We start from the raw sequence: 27932 nt of genomic DNA, 5'->3' as shown, positions 1-27932 counted from the left end.
TGATCTGGAGTATTAATAGAGATCATTTAAATATTAGATTAAAAAATTATTAATACTTTTGTTAACAGAAACTAAGAAACCACAAGAAAGCAATAATTTGTAATTAGTTTGATGACAGTTGAGTATGTAAGGAAGTACATTACGCTAATATAATAATAAATTAGCAAACAAAAAAGTAAGGACAAAGTTTTAGCGAAACGCATTATTCGTTGCCCCCAAAATAAACCACTTTATGGTCATATAAATCGTTGTTTGCCAATTTATTATTAATTGAATGGTGTATAAAGTTCACGCTCAAAAGGTTTTTATCATGTGATCATAATACAAGAGGAAACTATTTTGAAATTTATGCATTCAAACACACATTGTATTTTTCTGGTATCCACATATTTGATGCAATGATAAAAACAAACAAAAACGAGCATTTAATCCATCCAATATTAACTTGTTCTTCTATTTAATAATCACTTAATACTTTTATCTATAATAACTGAGGGATTGGAGTAAAACTAGTTTTTTTTTAGCTTCCACTTCAAATAAAATACTAAAGATCTCAGTGAAGTTGAATTAACTGTAATTAAATATAAGTGTTATTGTTTGACAATTTATATACAGTGTTCCTTTAGTAGTTAGCACATTTTCGATTGGCAATATGGAATTTTGTATACATCTATTCACGTGTGAAGATTTCGCAAAGAAAATACTGAATATAGAGTAGAGATTAAATGAAAGCAAAATATATATAAAAATGGAGTGTTATCACACTATCCTGACGAGCTGGGTAAACCTTTATTTCATAGTTTTAAGTATATAGTTGATGTGTTATGTTATAATTAACATTATTTATGGATATGTCATAGCCTAATTCATTTGACGTAAAATAATGTTATCTGATATGTGGAGATATGTTCTAACAAACCCAGATTACAGGAAGTGATGTCTTCTTTTCTGAGAATCATCTTTAATAATGATCCTTCGCGCAAATATCCTCAAATGAAGGAGCGTGTAAGATTGAGGGCTTATAACATTAATGTTCTGGTTTGATCTTTGTGTCAAATACAGCTCAGATAACATACACTACAGTTTTTTTTTTTTGTTAGAGACAAGCAAATAGAAATGCAGGAAAGTGAATTAAATATTACTTCCTAAGATATTTATTGCCATGTGTTTTGGTATAGTTTTCTTGAGGTTATTTACTGATTCGAACAAAATTAACACACTGAAAGTACAAAAATCTCAATCTAAACTAAAATTCAATGCAGGTTAATCTATTGGATATTTCTTATTGAAAAAAAAATGTTTATACATATATCAAACAAGATCTTCCAAAATCACTTTTGTACGTGCGCTTTGAATATTTTTCTTGCTACCATTCTGAACTAGAAAACAACGTATTCAATCTTAAGTTTACTAACAGTAATTATACGTATGGTTAAATCTTTCCCGATTATATTTATAATATAGTCTCCTTTACGATCTTTTTGATCGATCATTAACTCTTCTTTATCAGAAAAATAAAACAAAACAAGATTTTGCAGTGAAGAAAATGCTAAGGCGTATATGAAAAGCATGGAATTATAGTATGGTTATATCATTAGACTAAACTTAGAATAACTTCTGTGTTGGTGTTTTTTCCGTAAGTGAAATCAGATGTTTTCCATAGGATGCTGTGCGAACAAACCTAGATTAAGATCTGTCGCTCAATATCTGGTCTGCCGCGTCTGTTTTTAATCTACAAAACGTTCGAAATATTTTCCCACGTTTCTTCGATAAAGTTATAACTAGCTTGATATTAATCTTCATATATTTCTTGACCGATCCAAAAGTTTTTACCTTAATTGTACTTTAAGTTTTAAAACCTTTTGAAGTTTTCCTTCTTTGTTTTGTTAACGGGTGCATGTGATCTTCAACAGTTCCTTTTTAATAACATTGTAGTTGGTGTTGATAAAAACAGCCACGTTTTATTTCCTTTTTTCTTATTGGGCCATTCTGATTTCGCTTGATGTATTTTAATCCTTTTATGGAATAAAACTTTGTATTAAATGATAAGTATTTCGTTGGGTTAAAGGTTAGTTGACGGATTTACAACTTTAAAATTTGGAGTTCGAATCCTCGAACTGGACGGAACGCAGATACTCCACTGAGTAGCTTTGAGCTAAAAAGATATGATAAAACTAAACTAAATAGCAAGCAACTAAATTTGGTTTGGATGTATAGTTATTTATCCACCGCCCCCCCCCCGCCTGTACAGCGGTAAGCCTACAGATCTACAACAGTAAAATCAGGGGTTCGATTCCCCTCAGTGGGCTTAGCAGATAGCCCGACGTGGCTTTGCTATAAGAAAAACACACACACATTTATTCACCACTAATACACTAAAACATTCTAGATGTTCTGATAACTTGCGACATACCATCACAATTAATTATTCGTTGCCATTCAGCAAATTGCCTGGTTAATTATTTAGTTGTTAATTTATTTACTTAGCTACAATGTAAATTTCAGGGAAGGAAAGAGGAAATAAAGGCAAAATGTACTGATTGATTCGCTATTCCCCCTGCGACAGATTAGTTTCACCAAATTCATAGCTCATCAGTTCTACTTAGAAGTAAGTAAATAAGGTAGGCCTCATATAGTGGTGGAATGTAAGAAGTGTACTTAGTTTATAAGTGTAGTACTCCATTCACCACTAATAACCTGGCCTACTTTATTTATTTGCTTTTCCCTTCCGCGCATCTTTGATGAGCCGTAATAAATTATGCAAGTATGCACGTAAACGTTAGCATCTAGATGGTACACCATTCACTATTCTAGTTGATATGTTGTTTACATAAACTTTGTGTCAGGAATGATAACATCAATTCCTTAGTTGTATTATTGTCTGAATCCGTGACGTCTTTCTAAGTAGTGTGCACCCACTCACTTTTACTAATTTACTGTTTGGTTGCCTCTTATTACAATAGATGGCGTAGATGAAAATCATTCAACGAACGTTTATTTAACCTTATTTGCTTTCAGCCTTTCTGTGATACTTAAGATGGCTCGGCACGGCCAAGCGTGTTAAGGCGTGCGACTTGTAATCTGAGGGTCACGGGTTCGCATCCCCGTCACGCCAAACATGCTCGCCCTTTCAGCCGTGGGGGCTTTATAATGTTACGGTCAATCCCACTATTCGTTGGTAAAAGAGTAGCCCAAGAGTTGGCGGTGGGTGGTGATGAATAGCTGCCTTCCCTCTAGTTTTACACTACTAAATTAGGGACGGCTAGCACAGATAGCCCTCGAGTAGCTTTGTGCGAAATTAAAAAAAAACAAAACAAAAAAATACCTAAGATTTCAAGGACAAAACTAAAATTGTCCAAATTTATCCCTGGAGCTACATCTTAAGACTTTCTTAAATACTGTGGTAAATTGAGGATAAGTTAATATTTTTGAGGTTTTACTTATTGGTCTTTCTCAGTGTAACTTATTTACTGCTTTAGAAGCTTAGTCATTATTCATTTTATATTTAGACGAAACGTAAACTTGAATTTGGATATCCAAAATAAATATGACATTAATAAAGCAGTATTGTAGACTTACTTTCAATACAATTAAGCAAACAGACCAATCAATGTATAATCCAAATCTTTGTACGCGAATAAAATCCAGATAAGGAACATACAACAGGATGCTGTATAGAAAAACTATGAACTAATTTTAAACTACCTCCAAAACTGAGCGTAGACAACCTACATAAAGAAATAAAACTTGTTCGCTCGAACCGCTGGTGATTATGAACAATATGCCCAAGTAAAAATCGTCAAGTTATATTAGGTTCTAGGGAGACATTAAGAAATGGGGAAGTTAGTGTGTTAATAGTTCTAAGAAGGTAGGAGAAAGGGGGAGTTTGCACGTTAATAGTTCTAGGGAGGTAGAAGAAAAGAGGAAAGTTAGCACGAATAATACTGAAATGACAGGTGTCTTTTCAGTACGCCTATAATTTATGTATAAACATTAAATAAACAATTATATTACGATTTTCATACATAAATGAAAAGCTACTAATAAAGAGGAAAGACTAAGGCGTTAAAAGGAAAACAAAAATTAAAACCTTTATGTCTTCTTTTACTTACTAATATTAATTTATCTCTGATCTTTTTTTTTTTACAATAATAGAAAATTTACTAGATAAGTAATCATTTTCAGGTATTCCAATAGACTTCAACAACTATCTGTTATTAAATTTCATTGTTTCCAAGTATTTCGGTAGAATTAAACTATCAACTATTAAACTTCATTCATGGCTGTAAAAAAGAAAATTGATTGACAGTTCAAAACACATCATGTACATTAAACTTTTATGTTTATATTTATGCTGTATGTATGAGTGAGTAGTTTAATGCTTTTCATCTTCATCGTCAACTTTCACTCATAAAAAAACTTTAGATTTTATATTCACGTCGGAAACTTGATCAAACGGATGCCTGACAGCTAGGTTTCAGTTTGTAGGTCGAGTATGTGTTTACATAGATAAGGAGTCTGTCAAAACATGCTCCCCTTCCAGGTTCTAACTTACACTTGAGTGAACCAAAGATCAACTAAGTAAGAGAAGAGAGTAAAAGGGTAGGAATGAAGAATAACTTAACGTTAAATGATGTAAAGATTAGCGAAAGGCTAATGTTTATATTACAAGTGGTATGACACTAGTACAATGTGCATAACAAGGTGTTAACAGATTATATATATTAATTACGCTAATATATCTTATATAGGGTTATGGTGATCTTGTAATACACTAAAATAGTATCAAAATAACGCTGTAATTATACTTTTGGAATCTCGTAGTAATACCATATTATACATAACATGTTAACAATTCACTGTAAACAGTATTACTATATATCACTTTATTTGATAAATTCATAAAACACAAAGCAAAGTGGTAATAATAATACTGTAGAAATATATATGACTTGTTGATTATATATTTTGAGCAATATCGTTATTTACGCTGTGCCTAGCTGTTATTAATGCAATATAAGTAATACAATAATGTAACAAAATATTATTAATACAGTGTTTAAAAACCATCAATAGTACTGTGGATGATATCTTCTATATATAACAATGTATATGTTACGTTACACTTTTGTTATGCTTACACAGTTGTTATCTAGTTGAATCTCCTAAGACTAAACAAGATGTTTTCCTTCCAAGGTAAACTAAGCATTTTCTAAACCATGTTTCCTGATGACTCCAAAGCGATTTGTTTACCAATACTAAACTGTTATATCGACCCGGCATGACCAGGTGATTAAGGCACTCGACTCGTAATCTGAGAGTCGCGTGTTCGAATCCCAGACACATCAAATAAAATGTGTTCGCCCTTTCAGCCGTGGGGTGTCATAATGTGACGGTCAATTCCACTATTCGTTGGTAAAAGAGTAACCTAAGAGCTGGCGGTGGGTGGTGATGACTAGCTGCTTAGCCTCTAGTCTTACACTGCTAAATTAGGGACGACTAGCGGAGATAGCCATTGTGTAGTTTTGTGCGAAAACCAAAAAAGAAATAAACAAAACTGTTACAATTCGTGTTAAACTCTACACTGTTATAAAAGCCATTAACTAAGTGTGAGATACAGTGTGAATTGGTAGTGAATCTTAAAAACAAAAAAACTACATGATAATACAGTCGCTCAGTGTAGTAGAATGTTAGCAGGCAAAAATAAGATAAAATAGTTATTAGTACTGCTCTATCTTAATTCTTGCCTTGCTATTATGTAGGTACAGTGCAACTGCTACCTTGTTTACACTGTTTTTGAAGGATTGATATTAGCCACCCCTACAATTATTTTCTTTTTTGAAAAGTTTTTGTTTACTTGTTTTTTTAATGTAATATTTCAAAACATATTGCAGGGTTGTATTTATAACCAAGTTTTAACTACAATTAGGTTCCAATCGTAATATTTATTATTTATCCATTATTAGTTGATTATTCCTGTTTCACCTTATAATTATGCTTTTCAAACGTACTCCAAATTTCTGTAAGAGAGTTTTATTTAAGGTGTAATAATAACATTCTTTGCTCTCAAACTGTGAATTTTTCTTAAATTACTACTAGTTAATAACACTTATAAAAGGAGGTGCCCCTTTTGAAACTATAATTTCACTGAAGTTGGTTAACCATTATTTTAGTTCTTGAGTTATCATGTAATAAAATAGAAGCAGAAGAAAGAAGAACAAGAAATTCAAACTTTTTCCTATAATATTTACAGGCATTATCAGACCTTGTGGGCTCAGCATGGCCAAGTGGTAAGGGCACTCAACTCGTAATCCAAGGGTCGCGGGTTCGAATCCCCGTCACACTAAACAGCCCCTTTCGGCCATGGGGACGTTATAATGTGACGGTCAATTCCACTATTTGTTGGTAAAAGAGGAGCCCTAGAGTTGGCGGTGGGTGGTGACTACCTGCTTTCTCTCTAATCTTACACTGATAAATTAGGAACGGCTAGCGTGTAGCTTTCCGCGAAATTGAAAAACACGAAAAACTATAATCACTCTATCTGACATTTTTATTTCTTTATTCTATGTTGTTTGATACTTTCACTTCTCAATGCAACTCTGTCTGACATTTTCTATTGTAGAAGGTACTCTACCTAGCATTTTATTTCTCTAAACTATTCTAACTTTTCAAGTCCTTTCTGCTACTCTGACATTTTTAATTCTATATGCTATTCTTACGTGTAATCTTTATATGTAACTTTGTCTGACATTTACAGTTCTATAAACTTCTCTTTCTGACTTTTTTAGTTCCGTATTCTTCACTATCTTAAATGTCTATTTCTATATGATACTCTGCTAAAATTTCAATTCTATAAGCTACTCTCTCTGACATTTTCAGTTCTGTAAGCTATTTTGTCTGATATTATCTGTTTGTTTCAGGCTTTTAATGTGAGCACTCATATTTATATTAAGTAATTTATTTGATTTATCACCAAGTTCGTTTAGTTTGTCTTTATTACATTATTGTGTCTTGTTGTTACTAGGCAACTCGTTATTCGAACTGTTCCATTAGATTCTGTCGTTTGCTAAATGTCTCGCACCTATAGAAGACTTAGGTAATTGAGCCGAAAGCTTGTGCAATAAACAAATTACAAAAAACAAAACAAAACATGTTGTTAGTCCAAATAAATTACTTAATACAATTACCAGTTCTGTACGCTACATTTTTTGCTTCTGCATATCATTGCGTGTGACATTTTCACTTCTATATGTAAATATCTGTTTTTCTCTCTGTTCGACAGTTTCGTTTCTGCGAGCTACTCTGGCATTCTCACTTCTGCAAACTACTTTGAATTATTCAATCTTTTTTCTATGCTGTCTTACGTTTCTACTCCTGCATATTACCGTCCCTGATATTTTAGTTCTACGAATATCTCTGTTGAACATTCTCTCTTCCAAAAGCTATTCTGTCAAACATTTTCAGTTCTAAAATTTATTCTGTCTGACATTTAAATTCTGTAACCTGATCAAACATTTTCCATTCTGTATTCTACCCTTATATTTTACATTTTGTATTATTTTTGAGTTTTATATGCAACTCTGTCTGATATTTTCGGTTCTATGGGCTAATTTGTCTGACATTTTTAATTATATGTATTTTTATCTGAAATGTTACGTTCTATAGTCTACCCTGTCTGACTTTTTGAGTTCTATAAGTTACTCTGTCTAGCATTTTCAATTTTGTGTACTACTCTGAAATTTTCGTTTAGCTACGCTACATTGACATTTTCAGTTCTATTATCTATTCTTTCTGACGTTTGACGTTTTCAGTTCTCTGTGCTAATACCTGTTATTTTCGTGTTTATAAGCTACTCTATTTGACATCTTCAGATCTGTTTATCGACCTGGCATTTTCTAGTGTGTTCTTTATTCTTACATCTTTAGATCTGTATGATATTCTATCTGAGATTTTCAGTTTAATGAGTTACTCCGTCTGTCATTTTCACTTCTACACATTATTCTGTCTGTCATTTTTAATTTTACAAACTTCTATGTCTGATTTTGTGCTATAAGTTAATCCGTCAGAGATTTTAAGTTTTATATCCTAATGTCAACGATTTCCTGCTCCATAAATTAATCCAATCTGCCATTTCAAATTCTGTTCCACCTTGTCTGACATTATGTATGATATTTTCAATTATGTTTGGTACGCTGATATTTGAAGTCCTGTAAGCACTTCTGACATTTTCTTTTATTTTTGCCACTCTGATATCTTTAGTTTTTTATGTTATCGTATCTGATATTTTCAGTTCTATTATCTGCTCTATATGATGTCTTGAGTTTTAAGTTAGTGTATGGTACTTTAAATTCTATTATGTACTCTGTCCAACGTTTACAAATCTGTAGGTTACTTTAACATTTTCAGTTATATAAACTATTCTCACTGACCTTTTTACTTCTGCATGCTACTACTGTGTGTAACATTTTTAGCTCTATGAATTACTCTCCCTGGCATTTCAGTTCTATTGTATATTCTATACGACGTTTTCAGTTCGATATGGTAGTGTTTACTATTTCCAATTCTATAAACTAATCTTTGTGACGTTTCAGTTCTGTATTCAACTCTGACATTTTCATTTCTACAAAATAATCTCTCTGACATTCTATTACAGCATACCACTTTGACATTTTAAATTAATTATACTATTTTTTCTGACGTTTTTTGTTCTGAATATTTTTCTGTTATGAATGTTATTCTGACAACATAATTCTGTATGATAGTCTGTCTGACATTTTTCATTGTATTTGCTGTTCTGAAACATTTAGTTCTGTATGCTTTTTGTAATATTTTAGATGTATAAGCTAATATCGCTGATTATTCAGTTTCGTATTCTACATTCTCTGACGTTTTATTTCTACATGCTACTCTGTTTGTTTGGGAGGGCTATCTGTGCTAGCCGTCCCTAATTTAGCAGTGTAAGACTAGAGGGAAGGCAGCTAGTCATCACCACCCACCGCCAACTCTTGGGCTACTCTTTTACCAACGAATAGTGGGATTGACCGTCACATTATACACCCCCACGGCTGGGAGGGCGAGCATGTTTAGCGCGACGCGGGCGCGAACCCGCGACCCTCAGATTACGAGTCGCACGCCTTACGCGCTTGGCCATGCCAGGCCACCATGCTACTCTGTCTAACGTCATTAGTTCTACAGTTTTTCCTTCAAACATATTTACTTCTGTTGTCTGTGATTTCATATTCTATAAAATGCTCTGTCTGACGTTTAAAGTTCGATATTTTACCTGTCTGTTATTATCAGTCTGTAAGTTACCCTGTCTGACATTTTCAGTTCTAAGTTACCCTGTCTGACATTTTCAGTTCTAAGTTACCCTGTCTTTCATTGTTAATTCTGTAAGCTATATTTTCCTTTCTTTAGGTTACGTTAACATTTTCAATTAAATAAGCTACTTTTTCTGATACATTCAATTCTGTATGGTACTGTATATGGAAATCTGTACTATAAGTTACTATATCTAACAGTTTAGTTTCTGATTGCTACTATGACATTTTAAGTTCTGATTTTTTACTCTTTCTGACATTTTAAGTTCTGCTTTTTTACTCTTTCTGACATTTTAAGTTCTTTATGCTAGTATCTATTATTTTAATTTCTATAAGTTACTTTGTCATATATTTCCAATGTTGCTCATTCATCTAACATTTTGTACTGTTCTTGCTACTTTAACATATTCAGTTCTGTATGCTACTCCATATAGCATTTTCATTTCTATATTTTACACTATTTGATATTTGTTACTTCTGTATGTTATTCTTTCAGCCATTTTTAATTCTGCAAGCTCGACTATTTACAGTTTCAGTTCTATAAGTTACTTCATCAATCACTTTCAGTTCTTTATCTGAATGTCTGTGAGTTTCTGTTACATAGACTATTCTGTCTGTCATTTCTATTCTATAAACTATTCTTTGGCCTTCTCAAAATTCACATACACAATTCCACATTCAGACCTATTCTTTCCAGTATCGATATATGTGCCTACAGACTTTCTAGTTTCTGTTTTGAACCCCCTGACGACTAATGCATATGTCGTCAAGGGTTCCTTTTCTTTCGAACGCAAAATTTCTCAATTCCCGGACGCCAACCAATAAATTTTGATAAGCTTTGATACTGCATATTTTTTTACTAAAATTGTTAGAACTAATGAATCAAATCTACCTGAAAAAAACCATTTCTGAGTAACGAAAGTAACAAACAAGAACTTGCACAACTAAAACGCTTAAAAAAATAAACTCTTTTGTCTATAACGGTCAACTGAATGATCAAATAGATGGCGTCGCGACGTTGCTACCATTACCTCACCAGCTAATGTCTTTCATTGTCACGTGACTGAACAAGTTTCCTTCTGACGTTACTCCCGCGCTCTACAAAAAGTATTCAGATGATGCATTCTTACTCTTCCGTAACCGTCAACATATTCTTCAACCACTTAAATTCTCAACACTCTAATATCAACTTCACTTGCGAAATTAAAAATAAAAACAAATGTTCTTCTTTTAACGTTCAAATTCAAAAATTAAATAATGAATTTAACACTTCGGTTTACAAAAAAGAAACCTTTCAAATTCATTCAAACTAAACTTAGTCTTAACTTCTCTTCACAGAGCGTACTCCGATCTATTCGGATCACACCTCCGTTCATAACGAAACAACTTCCCTTTAGAATGCCTTAACAAAAACAAATGGTATTCTTTATTCTTACTAGAAAACTTAACAAGTATCTTTGTTACTAAGAATATATATCTACTGAATAATATCTAATCATGTTACAAATTCCCTCTAATACTTGTTATTTCTAACCGTTGAAAACAAGGTCTTATGTTAAAACCAAATTGAACAACCTACTCAGGCCGTTCTACCTCCAGATTAAACTCTCTATTGTTTTCAAATAGTCACTTCGTGTCAGTATCATTTTTTTTAAATTAAAGACATTTTACCTTTACTCTTAATGAACAGGTCGTACATAACTATACATGTGGTAGTTGTAAAACTACCTACAAAGGCAAGACTTCTCATCATAAATATATGCCTTGGAACACACAGGAGTGTCTAACAAAACCTTGAAACTCCACCTAATTGTTCTTTGCATTCTTAAAACCAATTGTAATCACACCTCATTTCCTTAGAACACTTTTCAGTCGTAAGTTATGGATATAATGATCACGAACTGTTGACAAAAAAGTCTACAAATTTCAAACTTCTCCTCTCTTGCTTTATTCAAATACCTCTCTTCTATTTTCTTTTTATAAACTGAAAATTTTATCATTTCTTAACACTATTTATTGTATTTTTATATTAGAAATTATACTAAAGATTGTTCAATTTATTATTTTATAGATTTGCTGAAGGTGTGTTTAATTCCCAAATATTCATTAAAGATGTTTGCAATTGTTGCTGTGGCTTTACTGTTCATTATGAGACTTCGTTTTTCACCAATTGTATCAACTGCTTATAAATTACTCTGTCTGACATTATCAGTCTGTAAGTAATTCTGTCTTACATTTTCCATTCTGTATTCTATCCTATCTCACATAATCAGCTTATAAGTTACTCCCTCAGACATACTCATTTCTGTAAATCAGTTTGTCTTATATTTCCAGTTCTTTTTTGCTGCTATCAATGAAATTCAGTTATTTTAAACTACTTTGACATTTTCGGATCTACAAGCTACTCTGTCTGACATTTTCAGATCTACTACCTACTTTTTATGGCGTTTTCATTTTGGTAAACTACTCACTCTGGCATGTTCAACTCTGTTTATTACTCTAACATTTTCAGTTCTGTACTATACCGTATGACGTTTATAGTTCTATAAACTATTCAGACTGACGTGTTTGTTCAGCATACTATTCAGACATTTTCAATTCTATAAACTACTCTCTTTAAATTTTTCAGTCTAACGTGTTTTTGCTAGTATGTACCTAATATTTTTACTCTCCAGCTCCTTCCTTACAATCTAGCATTGCCTGATAGTTTTTGCGCTCAACTCACAATTTGCAGGTCGCAGGTTCGAATCCCCGTTATATATTCTTTCAGCTGAGGGTGCGTTATAATATTTTGGACAATTACACCTTTCGTTGACAAAAGAATGGCCCAATAGTTGGCAATGGATACCTATCACTAAATTAGGGACAGTTAATACTGATAACTCTTGTAACTTTGCGCGAAACTAAAAACAAACCAAACAATACTTTCTAGTTGACTTTTTAAGGCCATCTTAGAAATAATTCAATGCGCCAAACGAGCTTAAATATAGACTTACATTTCTATTTAAAACACTGTGTTTATTAATCAGTGATGTCGAGAAAACCCACTTATAGAGAAAAATATATACGTAAAAACGACTCGTCACACAACCCCTTTCAAACATGCGGTCAGCTTCCGGTCAGTTACCTCTTCCTTTATTTGTGAACCTGACGATGATCGAAGAAGGTCGAAACATTGTTTGCTCCTCTACGTAAAAAATTTTCACAACTCAAACGAGCCGTTTTTACGTATATACTGTGTTTATTAGCTAGTGACACTGAATTTAATTGAATTAGAAGAATTCGATGCTCATACTGTTTCTACAGCACAGGAAGCCCTTGTAGGTGTTATCCGACTACATTATGTACCTAATTATCTACATATTTTGAGTGAACTTTTAAACGCCCCTTTGAATGAACGTAACTTTAAATAAAACGCAGTCTTAAGTGCAGGCGTATTACCACACGTAAAAACACGTAGATAATCTATAACTGCTGACATATTCTTACTTAAAATGTATTTATTTATGGGATACTGTTTAGCTGAGCTGTAAGCCTATTGTTTCTGGGTTTGATTATGAAAGAACTTTTACGTTATGGTCAACTTTTTTCGTTGTTGTTATTTTGAATTAGGCACAAAGCTACACAATGGGGTATCTGTGCTCTGCCCACCACGGGTATCGAAACCCGGTTTTTAGTGTTGTAAGTCCGCAGACATACCGCAGCCACTGAGGGGTACCTTTTTATGTAATAAACCAAGTTTTGTAAACATCACAGTAACGTTCTAACTTTAATAAACTAATTACAGCACAAGAACGTGTAGAGGTTTTCAGACACTTGAAACGTTTTACACTAATACCACAGTCCTGAGAAGTTAAAGTTCATAAAAGTTGTTTAGGTTTTAATAACGGAATTTCTATAAATTCAATTACGCAAATTGCGAAGATAACATTCATCTTTACCTGAGTGTAAGGATTTTTTACAAATTAAGAACAAAAAACTCTTACATAACGATGTGTTACATAACGATGTGTACAGACGTTTCTGGTTGAAAACAACCCATATCATCATCGACATCAGACTGACGTTTTTTGTTCAGCACGTTACTCTTAAGTTTTTCTATACTATAAACTACTCTATTTAACTTTTTCTGTCCAGTATGTAATACTTAAGATGTAGGAGGTTCATGAGCATCAGGTCTTACAGCAGATTGAAGGTTCACATAAAAGGTTTCCTTTTTATTTCATCACATGAGCAAAAATAACAGTCATATTCATGATTTCTAGGCTAACGCTAGGCCATTAGAATTCCAAAAACCAAGGACTTTTTCTTATCTTCAGTCCATTGTCTCAAATCTTCGACACAAACGGTGCAAGTGTTTTGCAAAGTCCGTGATTTGTCTTGATCCCCGAGTTTTATTCTAAAATACGCATAACATGCTTTCCTGAAGAATTCTCTAATGTTTTGCTTCTACAAAAAGTTTACCACAAATATAACAGAATATATTTGGGTCATTTACACAGCCTCTCAGGCATAGCGAGGAATAAATAATATTTAAAATATAAAAATTAATGTCAAACTGCACGCAAAAACAAATACTATCCAGAAATGGCACATCGTGTGGCTTCTTAACCATTTATATACTAGTGGTGTGCTTCTCCTGAGTTCTAGACGATCGATAAGTCTCTCATGTCGCAATTGGTCTAAAGAAACCTGTAGCTTGTGGTTGCCAAAATTTCAAACATAACAAAATATGACCTGATCTTGATGAAAATGATTCACCTACGTAAAATGCATTTAACGTTTTGTGAAAAATCTCTATGTGATGAAGAAAAATGGATATCGTTTTCATATTCAGAGTACAGGAATTACTGTGGAACATGTAAATATTTTAAGATAATAAAACTGCTGCATACCTGTGTAATAGGTCTTCACATGTATATTGAGCCTACTATATATTTACAGAATGTTTTCAACGTGTACTACCATTCTAACTTTACCGTGTCTTAAATAATTATTGATTTTGAATAAAGCCTGTTTCGAAACTTAGTATTTGTTGTGCAAGTAAATGTACCTGTATATTGAACAAGATTTTCAAAACTCGATAGGTAAATCAAAATTCACACCGACGGATAAAACTGACATTGTAGGTTAAAGTCATGTTTTGGAGCCCATTAAATTACTCTTAAGTTTTATTTTATCTCTCTATCTCTTTCAAATGGGTTAAATTAAGGTTTAACGACTAGGAATCGTGGTGGTACTTTCTGTCATTCCATAGTTTTTGTTCCGAGTTACTCCACTAAAAATTAATGAAACAAATAAAACAAACGTTGTAATATTCTTCTAAATAGCATTCCAACATGGAAATAATTACACTGTTGTAACTACTAAACAGAAAAATACGCATGCATATTTCTAACAGTACACATGAATCATCAAAAAACGCATTCTATCTTTCAAACGCCGTGTGCATGGATAGACAGTAAAAATAATATCGCAATTATATATTTAAGCAGAGGTTCAGAGAGGCCCGGGCAACTTTTATCTTTTGATGCCTCTGTCTATAGTAAAAATTTAAAATGTGACATAAAACAAAATAAGGCAATCAGTAGCCCAAAAGAAAATGGTAACATAATCTGAATATTTAATTTGCAGCTCAAGAAAGGCTGAGAGTGAGTGTCACATTTTGGTTTGATTGGGAGACACAAAAAAACAAATCGCGAAATTTAACAAATGCCCAGGCCATATCTATGCATTAGAAACGGCAAGTAGCATGGTGTAGAATATCGCAATAATATATATTTACATATAAAATACACAGTTTATACATCAGCAACGATAATTATCATGGTGTAGAATATCGCAGCAATATATATATACGTATATAAAACATATGTAAAAAAATTAAGGAAATATGTTTCTTATCACAAAATTTAATAAGCTGACATCCAATTTATAATTTGAGCTAAAACTTTGATCTGTGTTTCGATGAGTGCAGGCACTGTATAAACAGTTAATTGTCAACATTAGCAATATTCATAGTCGGTCTTATAATATCTACATGAAGATAATTCAAACTTCAAACCTATTGTAGCTTGATATCTATTTACACAAGTTAGGGTATAAAATTTACATACTTAGAAATAACATCTTAAGAAAAGTACGTGTGTGTGTGAGTGTTTTCTTATAACAAAGCTACATCAAGATATCTGCTGTGTCCATCGAGGGGAATCGAAAATCTGATTTTAGCGTTGTAAATTCGTAGACATGCCGCTATACCACCGAAGGACACTTAATAAACATGATATATATACACACACATATGTCACGTTTAAATGAACTATTTTACTCCTAAATAAAATTTGCTTTTGTCTTATTTTAATACATTAGTGTATTTATCGATGCTCTAACCTTCGCCGTTTCATTCGTGGAGGCGTTATAATGGCTCAATATTGTTTGTACGTTTATAAAACTTTGTATATAAATTATCACAAATTGTATTATTTTTGTATACTAAAATATATATGTAAACAAAACTGTAGCAAATAATATATATTTGATACATATTGACATTTAATTACCTTCTAAATCCAAATTACATTTTAGCTTAGTTTTAGGCTATTTCAAATCGTAATACGTATGATAATAAATCGGAGACTCGTCCGAGGTTAATTTATTTATTATTTGAAGCCCGGCATGGCCAGGTGTTTAAAACACTCGACTCGTAATCCGAGGGTCGCGGGCTCGAATCCCCGTCACACCAAACATGCTCGTCCTTTCAGCCGTGGGGGCGTTCTAATTTGACGGTCAATCCCATTATTCGGTGATAAAAGAGTAGCCCAAGAGTTAGCGGTAGCTGGTGATGACTAGTTGCCTTCCCTCTACTCTTACACTGATAAATTAGGAACGGCTAGCGCAGTAGCCCTCGTGTGGTTTTGCGCGTAATTCAAAACAAATAACTACGCTAACCCATTATTTAAATTCAATATTGAAGCTCTGTCATAAATAAAGAAGACATCAATTTAAATTGTGGATTTAGGTGTAATTTTGCAAGTAATATTACACAAACGCTAATTTCTAGTTGCAAGTACAAACAAGTTTTGGTTTCAAAAAACAAAAAAAAAATTATTTCAGTGCCAATGATCTAGTATGTCTGGAAAACCGGTAATAATACACATGGCAGTTTAATTAACCACTTCGTTTTTTAGTTTTATCTACAGGATGTGTCAATTGACTTGAGGACATCGATCTAAAAAATTATACTCTTGTGATTTTCGTCCTTTGGCTTGCTAGTGATCATGTGGTTTGGCATTTAAACAAAGTATGCGACGAGGTACCAGTCACAGCTGTTTGTGAAGTCTTTGTAAAGCCGTATGAACGAAGGGCGTTATAAGAGGAGGCGCTACAATCTCCATGTTGCTATCGAAGTGGCACAGAACAGACTCAGCGTGCAGAGAAAGTGGCATCGCAGACAGGATAGATGATTACCTCTGTATAGGACTTGGAGCTCGAAACTTAGAGAAATACTGTGTGCTGTGTGTCACTTGTAGCGATTAGACACAAAACCGAGCCCGACAGATCGTGGAATTACTGTTAATAAGGTATCTATAAAAATACTGAGTCAGGAGACTGTGAGTAATAACCGGTTAAAAACATTCTTTATTTCGGAATTCTACAAGTTATACTTTAGCAAATATTACTGTACGAGTAATATACAAAAACATCATGATCTGTTGATCAGTAGTTGTTAATTAAAAGAATTGCGGTGTTTCTCGTAAAAGAAAGGCGACTACTTTACTTTGAAAGTATTAGTTCAGTTGAAATTAGTTCGAAAAGTCCCGAACAATAGAGGCTGTTTTACCGTTTCGCAAATGCGGGCGACCTAAAACAAGTGGCGAAGAGGAAAATAACTGTTTAAAATTAATTAATTTGGAAAATAATGGTACATAATATCATTTAAAGTTTACTGTTTTAGACGTTCTGAGGTAACGTACATTTTCACCACCTGAATCTCCAATCAATGTTCGAATGAACAAAATAAATAAATCGCTTAAAGGAAAGAAGAATAACTAGGTAAGCGAGCCATCTAAATTTTAAAATTTTATCAGTGAATAAACTTTATTGAATTTCGTTTGTTAGTTAGTATATTTAAGTATATATATATATATATGTCTCTGTGTGTTTAAATACGTGTAGAAACACTCTGTATTGTAGATGAAGGTATAAATAATCTAATTCAAGAGACATGTGTGATATAGTGTTACTTTAAAGACACAATATCTAATGTTTTACTTTTCGTATTATTAAACTTTTATAATTCATGCTCGTAGCTTAAAAGTTGACCTATTATAAACAAGAAGATGTTTTGGTTATCTGGTTATCAGTAGATTGGCTTTCATATGTAAAGAGCAGTTATTGGGTATTAGACCAGGTTCTAAGATCCACATTAACGCAAGCGTCTTCCAGGAACTACAGTTTCACTCATGCATCTGTCAATATTTATATGAATTGATCAAGAATAAACAAATATAATAAATAATTTCGAAAACAAAGGAAATAATCCGTTTGAAATAATGAACATTTCCAAAAAACGTATTTATGAGGTTAAGATTAATAGTAGAAGTTACGTTTGTGGTATTTCCAAACACCAAATGAATTTGAAAGGATTATTTAATAAGGACGATTTGCATATCTTAATGCAGCGGTGCGTCACCACAAATGCAAAACTGGCGCCTTGTATAGACCTATATATTTGGTTCACGGAATATTCCCGCCCTTTCGATGGTGCATGCCCGCCATTCGTAGCCAAGAAAGATAGTCATGATGCGTGTGTGGTCCAAGAGATTCATGTTTCTATTCTCGAACAAACTTGTTACAGTGGAAAGTGTGATGTCGTGCAACTGTACGCAGTTATGACCGTCACATCGAACGCACTGGATATGGAAATTTTCTTCCAGGAGCAGACACCACCTGAAACATCATTCTTATAAAATGCGAAATTATCAGTTGCCGACTATTAAGGCATTGTAGTAAGTTACATGTTGTTTGGTTTGGTTTGAAGTTCTCGCAAAGCTACTAGAGGGCTATCTGCACTAGCCGTCCCTAATTTAACACTGTAAGACTTGGGTAAGGCAGCTAGTCATCACCACCCACCGCCAACTCTTGGGCTACTCTTTGTTTGGCTTTAAACACGAGCAATGCGAATAACTGTTTGAGCCCTCGCGCTATTCCAAACAAATAATTTCATGTTGTTGTTGTTGTTTACTGCTAATATAGTTATTCAAATAACAAATGCCCGTAGACTGAAAGACAAGTTTTGGATTTCGCGTGTTCATTAAAAAATTACACTTGAAATAAACTATTAACATGAACTCTTTTTTTTTTATCTCTAGCAAAAGAGCAACAAAACATTATGTTTAATTTTTTAATAACTGCTTGATACCTTATTTAAATTGTTATTCTAAACAACCTGTTTGGGGAGGATAATTTATTTTTAAATTGCCTGCTAGTGTCCAGTCTAATATTGAATCATATGACCTGGTTATCTTGCCTTGCTCCTATTAAGTATGAGTCACAAATACACAAAAATATAACGTAATGTTTTGGAAAATAATATTTCTACTCTCTGAAACCTTGCATATTTTTAAAGCTTCTGTCATTACGTCTGTTTTCGTACTTACGTCATAATGACTGAAAAAACTCAACATTTAATAGAACCAACGCAAAATATGCATGACGATTATGATTCCATTTAAAATCCTGTTGCTAAAAGAGTGAACCGAAATCTGAAGCTTAAACATATCTGGACTTCAACTGACAAAAAATGAAGCCAAACGACGTTACCTGAAGAGCTTTACTTTTTTGTTGGAGTGTAGAAGAGTCAAAAGAAGACGTGAGTGGATGGATTTCTCCCTGTAGCTCAACACACGCCAGTAAAGACGAAAAAGGAGAATGGATAGGCAAGTTAGCGTTCCTTATTTATCTGACACATTTCATGTTTCGCATGATCGTACATTATCTAATTAATTGTTTATCATATAATTCAGCTACATAGGAAGTATCTTACAGGAATAATATCTCCCGTTTATAAATTCGGTATAAATGAAACATAACTCCCTGGCTAAGAAAAAAACAAAATTATTATTTCGTCTACTTTTGAAACGGCAAGTTACAATATAATTAGATTTGACCAAACGGCGGAAGCTTTGTTTGTAGTTAAGCTTAACTATTGTCGCTGTGCCCACCACAACTGTTGAAACAAGATTTTCAGCGTTTTACAAAACATTACACTGGGAGCGAGAAAAATATAAATATCGAATAATATAAATTAATGGTGTCTATTAGGAAAGGAGGTCAACTTTGTAAAACATAAATGATAATAAGTTACATTTTGGGCATTCTGGTGCACTGGAAAGTGACGTGTTTTTTAACGTTTGACGACATTAAAATATTCAACAAATAGGAGAGCATATTCGATATTACGTGAACCGCATAGCTTACTCAGCTCCTAAATATAGACGAATGGTATCGCCTACAACCGACCAATAGTTAGGAGCTGCTATACCATGTAAGTGATTCGGAACCGAATTAGTTTTGTGTAAGTTACATTCAATATGTATTTTAAAATAAAAATAAACCCGAAATACATCAAATGTTTGGAAATCGTTACTATTTGTGATATATTTTCTTATTAATCGCCTTCCAATAGTAAATAGTCCTTATTCCATGGATTATCATGGTCAATTTTTTTAACTTAAAACTATACAATGGATTATCCACACTCCATTCACCGTGTCGAATGGAGCTTTGGATTTTGCCTTATAAATTTAAACTTATCACTGGCCCACACTCATAACACGCTCTCCACAATCTACCAGGGCACTATAAAATACCGACAACACCCTTCACACACTGACCTGAAGTCGAAAGGCGGCAGACTTTCGAAACGTCTTCCTCTACACTTGTGTCTCCATAACAGGCAGTTGCAGACAATTCTACAAAATTTCATCACGTTGTTATAATGTCGTTATAAAGCTTTTCACAGCATTCGAGAAACCTTGTTTTATTACAAAACGCGAAAATATACAAAGAACAGCAAGCATAAGGCTTAAAGCATAATATATCAACATAAATATATCATTTACTTCACTTTTATGTTATTATTAGTGTCGTTATTATCGATACCTGCTCCCCAGTGGCTCAGCGGTATGTCTGCGGACATACAACGCTGAAAACCGAGTTTCGATATCCGTGGTGGGCAGAGCACAGATAGCCCATTGTGTAGCTTTGTGCCTTATTCAAAACAACAGGTTATCCATATCTAAATAAATGTTTTCACATGCTCTCGATTATTACTGTTGATTGGCTTATAACTCAGTCTGGGAATCATATTCGCGATAGTCAGCGAACAGCTTGTTCACTTCCAAGCTAATCCTATAACTAATAAATAATAATCTTATACAGGTCAAAACCCAATCATATATTCTCTGGAGTCTGAGAAATGAAATGAAATGAAAAAGTCGATATGACCATTGGGTACCCAGTGAGGGCTTTAAAGAAACTGGAGTGAATAATTGGGATCAGTGAAGGCTGTTGAAAACTAAAATGAACGCAAATACCTATAAAGTGCTTTAAAGGCTGGGCCCGGCATAGCCAAGCGTGTTAAGGCGTTCGACTCGTAATCCGTGTTCGAACCAAACATGCTCGCCCTTTCAGCCGTGGGAGCGTTAAAATGTGACGGTCAATCCCACTATTCGTTAGTAAAAGAGTAGCCCAAAAGTTGGCGGTGGCTGGTGATGACTAGCTGCCTTCCCGCTAGTATTACACTGCTAAATTAGAAACAGCTAGCGCAGATAGCCCTCGAGTAGCTTTACGCGAAATTCAAAACAATCAAACTTTAAAGGCTGAATATAACAGTGATATTTAGCAAAGAGTGTAAAAAAAAACCTTGAAAAAATAACAGCACCCAGAGAAGATTATTAAAAACGTTGATATGTATAACATTATACGATGACACTTGCTGAACATTGAAGTGTATTACGTTACTTACAAGACTGTAAAACGTTAAAGTGAATTACATTATCGTTAGTGCTACAAAACCATGGAATGAATAACAGTTGTAAATTGTAAAACAGTAAGGTATTAACAGTATCTAGTAAGAAATGTAAAAACTTAAATGAGGGTGAAGGTACATAATTAATACTTCAAAATTCTGGTTTGATTTGTTTGATTTTTGAATTTCGCGCAAATCTACACGAGAGCTATCTGTTCTAACCCTCCTTAATTTAGCAGTGTAAAACTAAATAGAAGGCAGTTAGTCATCACCACCCACCGTCAACTCTTGGGCTACTCTTTAACCAACGAATAATGGGGCTGATCGTCACATTATAACACCCACACGGCTGATAGAACGAGCACATATGATTTGATGTGTCAGGGATTCGAACCCATCACCCTCAGATTAGAAGTCGAGTGCCTTAACCACCTGGCCATGCCGGGCTCAGACCCTGGAGTGAGAGCAGTGCCTAGTGAGGATTGCAAATGCTTGAAGAAAATTCAGATATCCTTTAAGAGTTGTGAATGTTTATAAGAAAAAATTAAAAATGAATTTGGTTTTGTGCAGTACTCAGTTTCACATTCCAACGAGTGGAGTGTTTAAATAAAATATTACTTATAGTTCCCTTACTTTATTTAACCTTTTATTAGTTTCAATTAATATTGTTTTTTGGACACATATCATCCTTGATTTTTAGACTTCAGGCCATTTATATATATATATTAGAACGCGTTATAATTGTAAAAGTTTAGTAAACTTGAAACGTCTATAATCCAATCATTTAGTGATCTGTGGTTGTTGAATAACATTGTCGTAATAATTTTGTGTTACATACAGAAAAGGGAAAAGTTTTGATGTTAATAGGAAATTCTAATTTTCTAGATACAATTTGATTATACATAAGAGTCATAAAAATTTAAAAAGTGTGTAAAGTTAAAAAACATTATTATAAAGAGAAAAAGTTAAGATCTAAGACAAAAATTTTATACGTAAAAATAAAAAATTATGTAAAGTCATAAAAACAGACACACTTGCTTGAATATAATATCTCATATCCACCATTGCACGAAAACATTAAATCATTCTTAACCTTTAAACAGTGTCCATCATCAGTTGATACTGTTACCAACAACATTCCCACTGTTTAAGGGTTAATAACAAAAACTAACAAAATTTCCAATAGTTCTTACATTTTGTTTTATAGTATTTAGCATTTGCGTTATATATATATACATATTAGACTCACATTTTTTATTTCATGACTTCAGTACACAAGTTTATACACTAATTTTCAACAATTTATCAAAACAGAAATAAAAATAAACTAATTTATGCATGTTTATAGAAGCTAATAAACATAACAAACTGTAAGAAAAAACCTGCAGTCTGTAGTGCATTTCAATTAACAAAGAAGACCCCTGGAGACTAATCCTAACGGTAATAAATCAGTGAAGGAAACTGATTATCCACGCTGCCATCCTACGCAATTTACTCAATGTTTCCTATATTTATCTCTGGAATTTAGTAATATGTTAGCCATCTGACGCATGCGCCTTTGGAAAATTACAATACAGCAATTCTTGTATAAGGTATCATGGCTCTGGTTTTCTTGACGTGATCGCGTGACCACTATATGCATATAATATCATTTTTATAGACATAAAAATTCAATGAATATACTTATACATTTTTATTGTAGTTAGGTAAGCAAAAGAATCGCTCCTATGTAATTTTACCCCTTTGCTATATGTGCAAATTTAAAAGCCATTATTCCTAACCGTAGCTTTCCTTTTCTGGTTGGGCGTGGCCTGTCGGTTATCGTACCTGCACTGAGAATGCGGGGATTAATGGCATGCGTTCTTTTACAGTTAAAAGTGAATATTGGGCTCTGCCTGTGTGCACAGCTTTTCAAACGGAAGTCGGACGAGCGCTTTGACATATTTTCACAACATATTAAGAAACTTGGAACTGTTGAATTTCAGAGAATATATTCCACATTAATACCATTTCTCTACGGAAAGGGGAAGTTTTTGTTTGTTTGTTTTAAAATATTCATGCCAATCTACACAAAGAGCTATTTCGACATAGCTGTTCCTAACCTTTAACTGATACACTAATAGAAAGCAATTAGTCAAACAGCATCCATTGCCAGTTTTTGGGTCACTGTCGCCTAATTGAATAATAGGATGTCAAATATTATTTCACAAGTAGAATATTCTACACTAAACTGTAGGTATTAATCACGCTCTGATTATAGATTTGACATATATTATTGTTGAGCGGCTCTAACATGGCTGAAATGCTCAATAATTATTTTCCGCAGAGGGAGATATAACTTTTCACAATGGGTATAGTATAATTAGCGAAAAGCTTTGGCTCTGAGTTTAAAAAATAGTGCAACACAGCTAACCTTTTTTAAAGTCCATGAAATAATATAAATTGATAGGCTAACTTAGACTTTATTCATCACTGGGGACGGGTACCTTTGCTTGTATAAACAAAATATTATTCTGGTATTAACCACAATTCGTACTTTGTTTCTTCTGGGCTAGCACTGTTTTGTTCTGTCTCTTAGATCAGGTTTTACGCACCGTGTTTTATTTATTGATAGAGCAAGTTGTCCTGCTAAGCTTATTTTAAGTTTTTGTATAAAAAGTGAATAAGTAAAACTGTATAAAATATTGGTACACATAACTGACTCATTAATGATTTCTACGTGTTTCAGTTACGAATGTTTATCAAACTTACCATACGTGATACTTAAAAAGGATGCATTTTTCAATGGAAGTTGTAGATTCCAGTGGTATATGCTTGTGATCTTGAGTGTTATTTGAATCCACATTTTTGAATAGATGCATATATATATTTGAAATGGAAACCCACTCTGACTTGGTTTCGAAAAAAAACAACTTGTAAGAACGTGGTATAATTAAATAAATTATAGTTGCCTTGAAAAATATTTTTGGTCAGCATGCTGTGGTAACTTGACTACAGAACGCTATGTAATGACGGTAAAGTTCTTTATCTTTCTCTCTCTTTTCCTCGTTCTTTTTTGGTTTTTTTATGTATATGTCTTATTATTTATGTATTTGAAAGCTAAAATAACCTACCTCATTTTATTTTAAATGTATTTAGCACTGATGAGATATCACGTAATCAAGTAAGTTCTGTGATTTTAATTGTTTATTTTTAATTTCACACAAAGCTACACTAGGGCTATCTGCGCTAACGGTACCTAATTTAGTAGTGTAAGACTAGAAGGAAGGCAGGTAGTCATCATCATCTACCGCCAACTCTTGGGCTACTTACTCTATTACCAACGAATAATGGAATTGACCGTAACATAATAACGTCCCTACGGCTGAAAGAGCGAGCATGTGTGGTGTGACGGAGATTCGAACCCGTGACTCTCGGATTACGAGTAGAGTGCCTTAACCACCTGGAGCCATGCCGGGCCTGAAATTTTGAAGTCATATGAATATGAATAATCTTCAAGTTAAGTTTGTCACTCTCAGCAGTCTGTGAAATATTTTATTGCCGATCAGTGGATGATGTAACCAAAATATGCTCATGTTGATTTACAACTATAAGTGTAGAAGCATTTATTTTCACAGGTACCTATGTTGTCTTTCTAATGCTTTCTTTGCACCTAAGGTATATTTTTCCGTATTCTCTTTTCTCATACAAAGAACATCTATTTATATTTATATTTGTCAAAAAATACCACATGTTATTTTTTAATTTACTGTAAATGTTGATAATGAAAAACATGATCCTGTTTTCTTTTGATGTTTTAAAATATACTTTGATTTGTCTTCTTAAAAAAACGAAAAATGACTATCCGGCTATAACAACGTGTTCGCATTGCATTTATAACAAATACCAAGATATACATATTTTTGTAATTTAAATTAGCCCACGAGTTGGCGGTGGGTGGTGATGACTAGCTGCCTTCCCTCTAGTCTTACACTGCTAAATTAGGGACGGCTAGCACAGATAGCCCTCGAGTAGCTTTGTGCGAAATTCCCAAACAAAGAAAAAAAATTGTAACTTATATTTAAGAAAAACTTCTCTATTTACTGAATAAAGCTGTGTTTTATAGCTAAAAACTTTTAGATTTTTATCCCATTTTATTCCTGTTATGTTGTGTGATCACAGTTTGGTGATGTACTTAACTCGATTTTTTTCTTTTGTAACTGAGTTTTATTTTATTTCTATAGATTAGTAAGATGTTTTAATGCATATTTTATATTGTAAGTAGCCAACACATCTACGAACTCAATCAAATATTGTTGTGTTACGCAACTTGAGTTGTTTTAGTTATGTAATCTAAAATGTAACAATAAATTTAGCAATTATCTAAAGTTTTGAGAATAATAAAAATGAATAATGAAAACAAAGATATGATGGATGACATTCAACAGTCTTAACCAATATATTTTAACATTTCAAGGATGTAATATTCCGTAAGAGGTTAAAACTAAATCAACTTGCTCAGAAAAATTAAAATATTGATATGTCTTTATGATTTTTTGTGTCAATCTGAATATGAATGTTTACATTTATTCTCCATCAACTAATAACAAATAATTGTTACCCATGACTCAGGAATTATTATGAATTTTGCATTATGCTTACAATTCTCTATTTAGCTTTCAAGTTTGATGGATTACATCTGCGTGGAGTGTAGGTGTAAACAATGTTTCGGTTTATATGCAGAGCGACCAGATAAATATTGAACATAGGGGCTGTAACGTCGTCCACTCTATTTGGACACTTGAGTAATAAAAATAACCATTTATTAATTATTTCTCAGTTTCTCAACTATCTCTTTTGGCGATCAATAAGAAACCTTTTGAATTTTGTTTTTCAGGTCCCTCTTGGACATGTGGTATTTCGCCTTGACTACTTTAACGATCCAGTTTCTTTCTGATAATTTTGTGGTTTCGCGTGAGTACCTTATTTTAATTAAAATATTAATATTTATTTTCAGTACGACTCGTGTGTTTTCTGATAATTTTATATTCATATTGTTGATGTTCTACATGTAAGTTGTGTTCTTTTTCTTCACACTAATATCGAAGTTAATGTTAGACTGCAGTGTAGTGTGGTTTTTACATGAGTGTTCAATAAAACTCGTGTATTGTCTAATAATTTTATATTCATATTATTGTTATTTTACATGTAAGGGTGAGTCCTTTCCCTTCGCTCTAATGTTAGACTACAGTATATTTCGTTTTCTTATTACTAATATTAGGCCTATTAATTTCATTACCTTTGGATCACATTAATGTTTTTCTTCATGGCCTGTTTACCTTCTTACATACTTAACACTCATGCCGTTGTCGTTTAGTACGTGTGCTCCTGTTCTTTCTCCTCTCACATTTGATATTTATGTTATTATACCTTCTCTTGTTCATTTGTTTATATTCTATATTCATTTTACTGTTGTTTTTTTTTCTGTTTGTTTTTGAATTTCGCGCAAAGCTACTTGAGGGCTATTTGCGCTGTTTTTTTTCTGTGTCCACTTGTTCTTTCTACTTGCATATTTAAATATTTATCTTGTTGTTGCTTTTCGTTTTCCTCCTGTTATTTTTTATATATATTTATTATACATGTTGCTGTTGGGTTAAAAACATTTTCTTATACGTGGTGTTTTATATACGATATTCATGTATGTGAACTATTCTTAGAGATAATCTTTATAATATAACTTATTTCTAACTGCTACGTATTTTAAATGAAAATAATTTACATATTCGACGTTACATACCTCTTCTATTTATTATATATTCTAGAAGATACATTCTCTGAATGTTATTTTTACATCTACCTTATTCAGGAATTTAAATAGAAACTTTTTACGCGTTTTATTTTCTGTAATACATGTCCACTTTATTTATTAAATACTGTAAACTGCACACTTATAACATTTCTGCATTAGACACTTACTTACATTCCTTATATTCTATTACATATATAGTTTTTACATTTTATATTTTGCAATAGGTACTTCTGTATATTTCACAGTAAAAGATACACGTTTTAAAATGCTATTTACTGTCAAGGATGTTATCTTTCTTGGTTCAGTTCTGTCACAGACATCTACTTTCATGTGCAATATATTTTTATGCGTATCTACTTTTACTAAAGAACAGAGTTTTATGAAAAATATTTCAATCAAATGAGAAAGAATTGGAAGTAAACTGATAAAAACATATAAAACAAAATTCTCATGAGATATTCAAGATTATAAGAAAAATAGACTAATATCTCGTTTACGATTAAATCAATCCGTATTTTACAGAGCTAATGTTGTTTTATATGTTTGTATCAATAGGCGTCATAACCTACTTTCTCTGTCTTAATTAGGTTATTAATTTGTAAAATTATTGATCGTAGTACTAGCATTACCAATGTTGTTTGTGTTTTTCCAGAGCTTACATTTTCTAAGATTGTTCACTGGCAAAATAACGTTGTAATAAATGTTAATATATAAATGGAGGTTAATTTATGTTTTCAGTCATTTGTTTGGGAAAATATATAGCTTGAAATTCTCTTAATTTCAATCAAAGAAG

At 32.8% G+C, this 27932-nt stretch overlaps 1 protein-coding gene across 7 annotated transcripts in view; it reads left to right on the top strand.

The window, feature by feature from the left end:
• Positions 1-16727: 16727 nt before the first annotated feature.
• The window catches only part of LOC143230357 (uncharacterized), a 130026-nt gene continuing 118821 nt past the window's right edge, over positions 16728-27932 (top strand). For 4 of the 7 annotated variants that reach the window (XR_013016410.1, XM_076463793.1, XM_076463790.1 and 1 more), the window contains exons 1-3: positions 16734-17372; positions 19175-19258; positions 26228-26304. Coding sequence is in view for 6 of the 7 variants with exons in the window: in XM_076463793.1 (XP_076319908.1) it covers positions 19251-19258; positions 26228-26304 (85 nt within the window). In the remaining variant the exon portion in view is untranslated. Of the gene's footprint in view, positions 17373-19121; positions 19259-26227; positions 26305-27932 lie in introns of those variants that run through there. The other 3 variants (XM_076463794.1, XM_076463792.1, XM_076463791.1) reach the window with 2 other exon arrangements.

This window comes from Tachypleus tridentatus, chromosome 10, assembly GCF_004210375.1.
Source record: "Tachypleus tridentatus isolate NWPU-2018 chromosome 10, ASM421037v1, whole genome shotgun sequence".
Classification (NCBI taxonomy): domain Eukaryota; kingdom Metazoa; phylum Arthropoda; class Merostomata; order Xiphosura; family Limulidae; genus Tachypleus; species Tachypleus tridentatus.
Note: the sequence above shows the minus strand (reverse complement) of the source record. Positions and strands in the feature narration are given on the sequence as shown.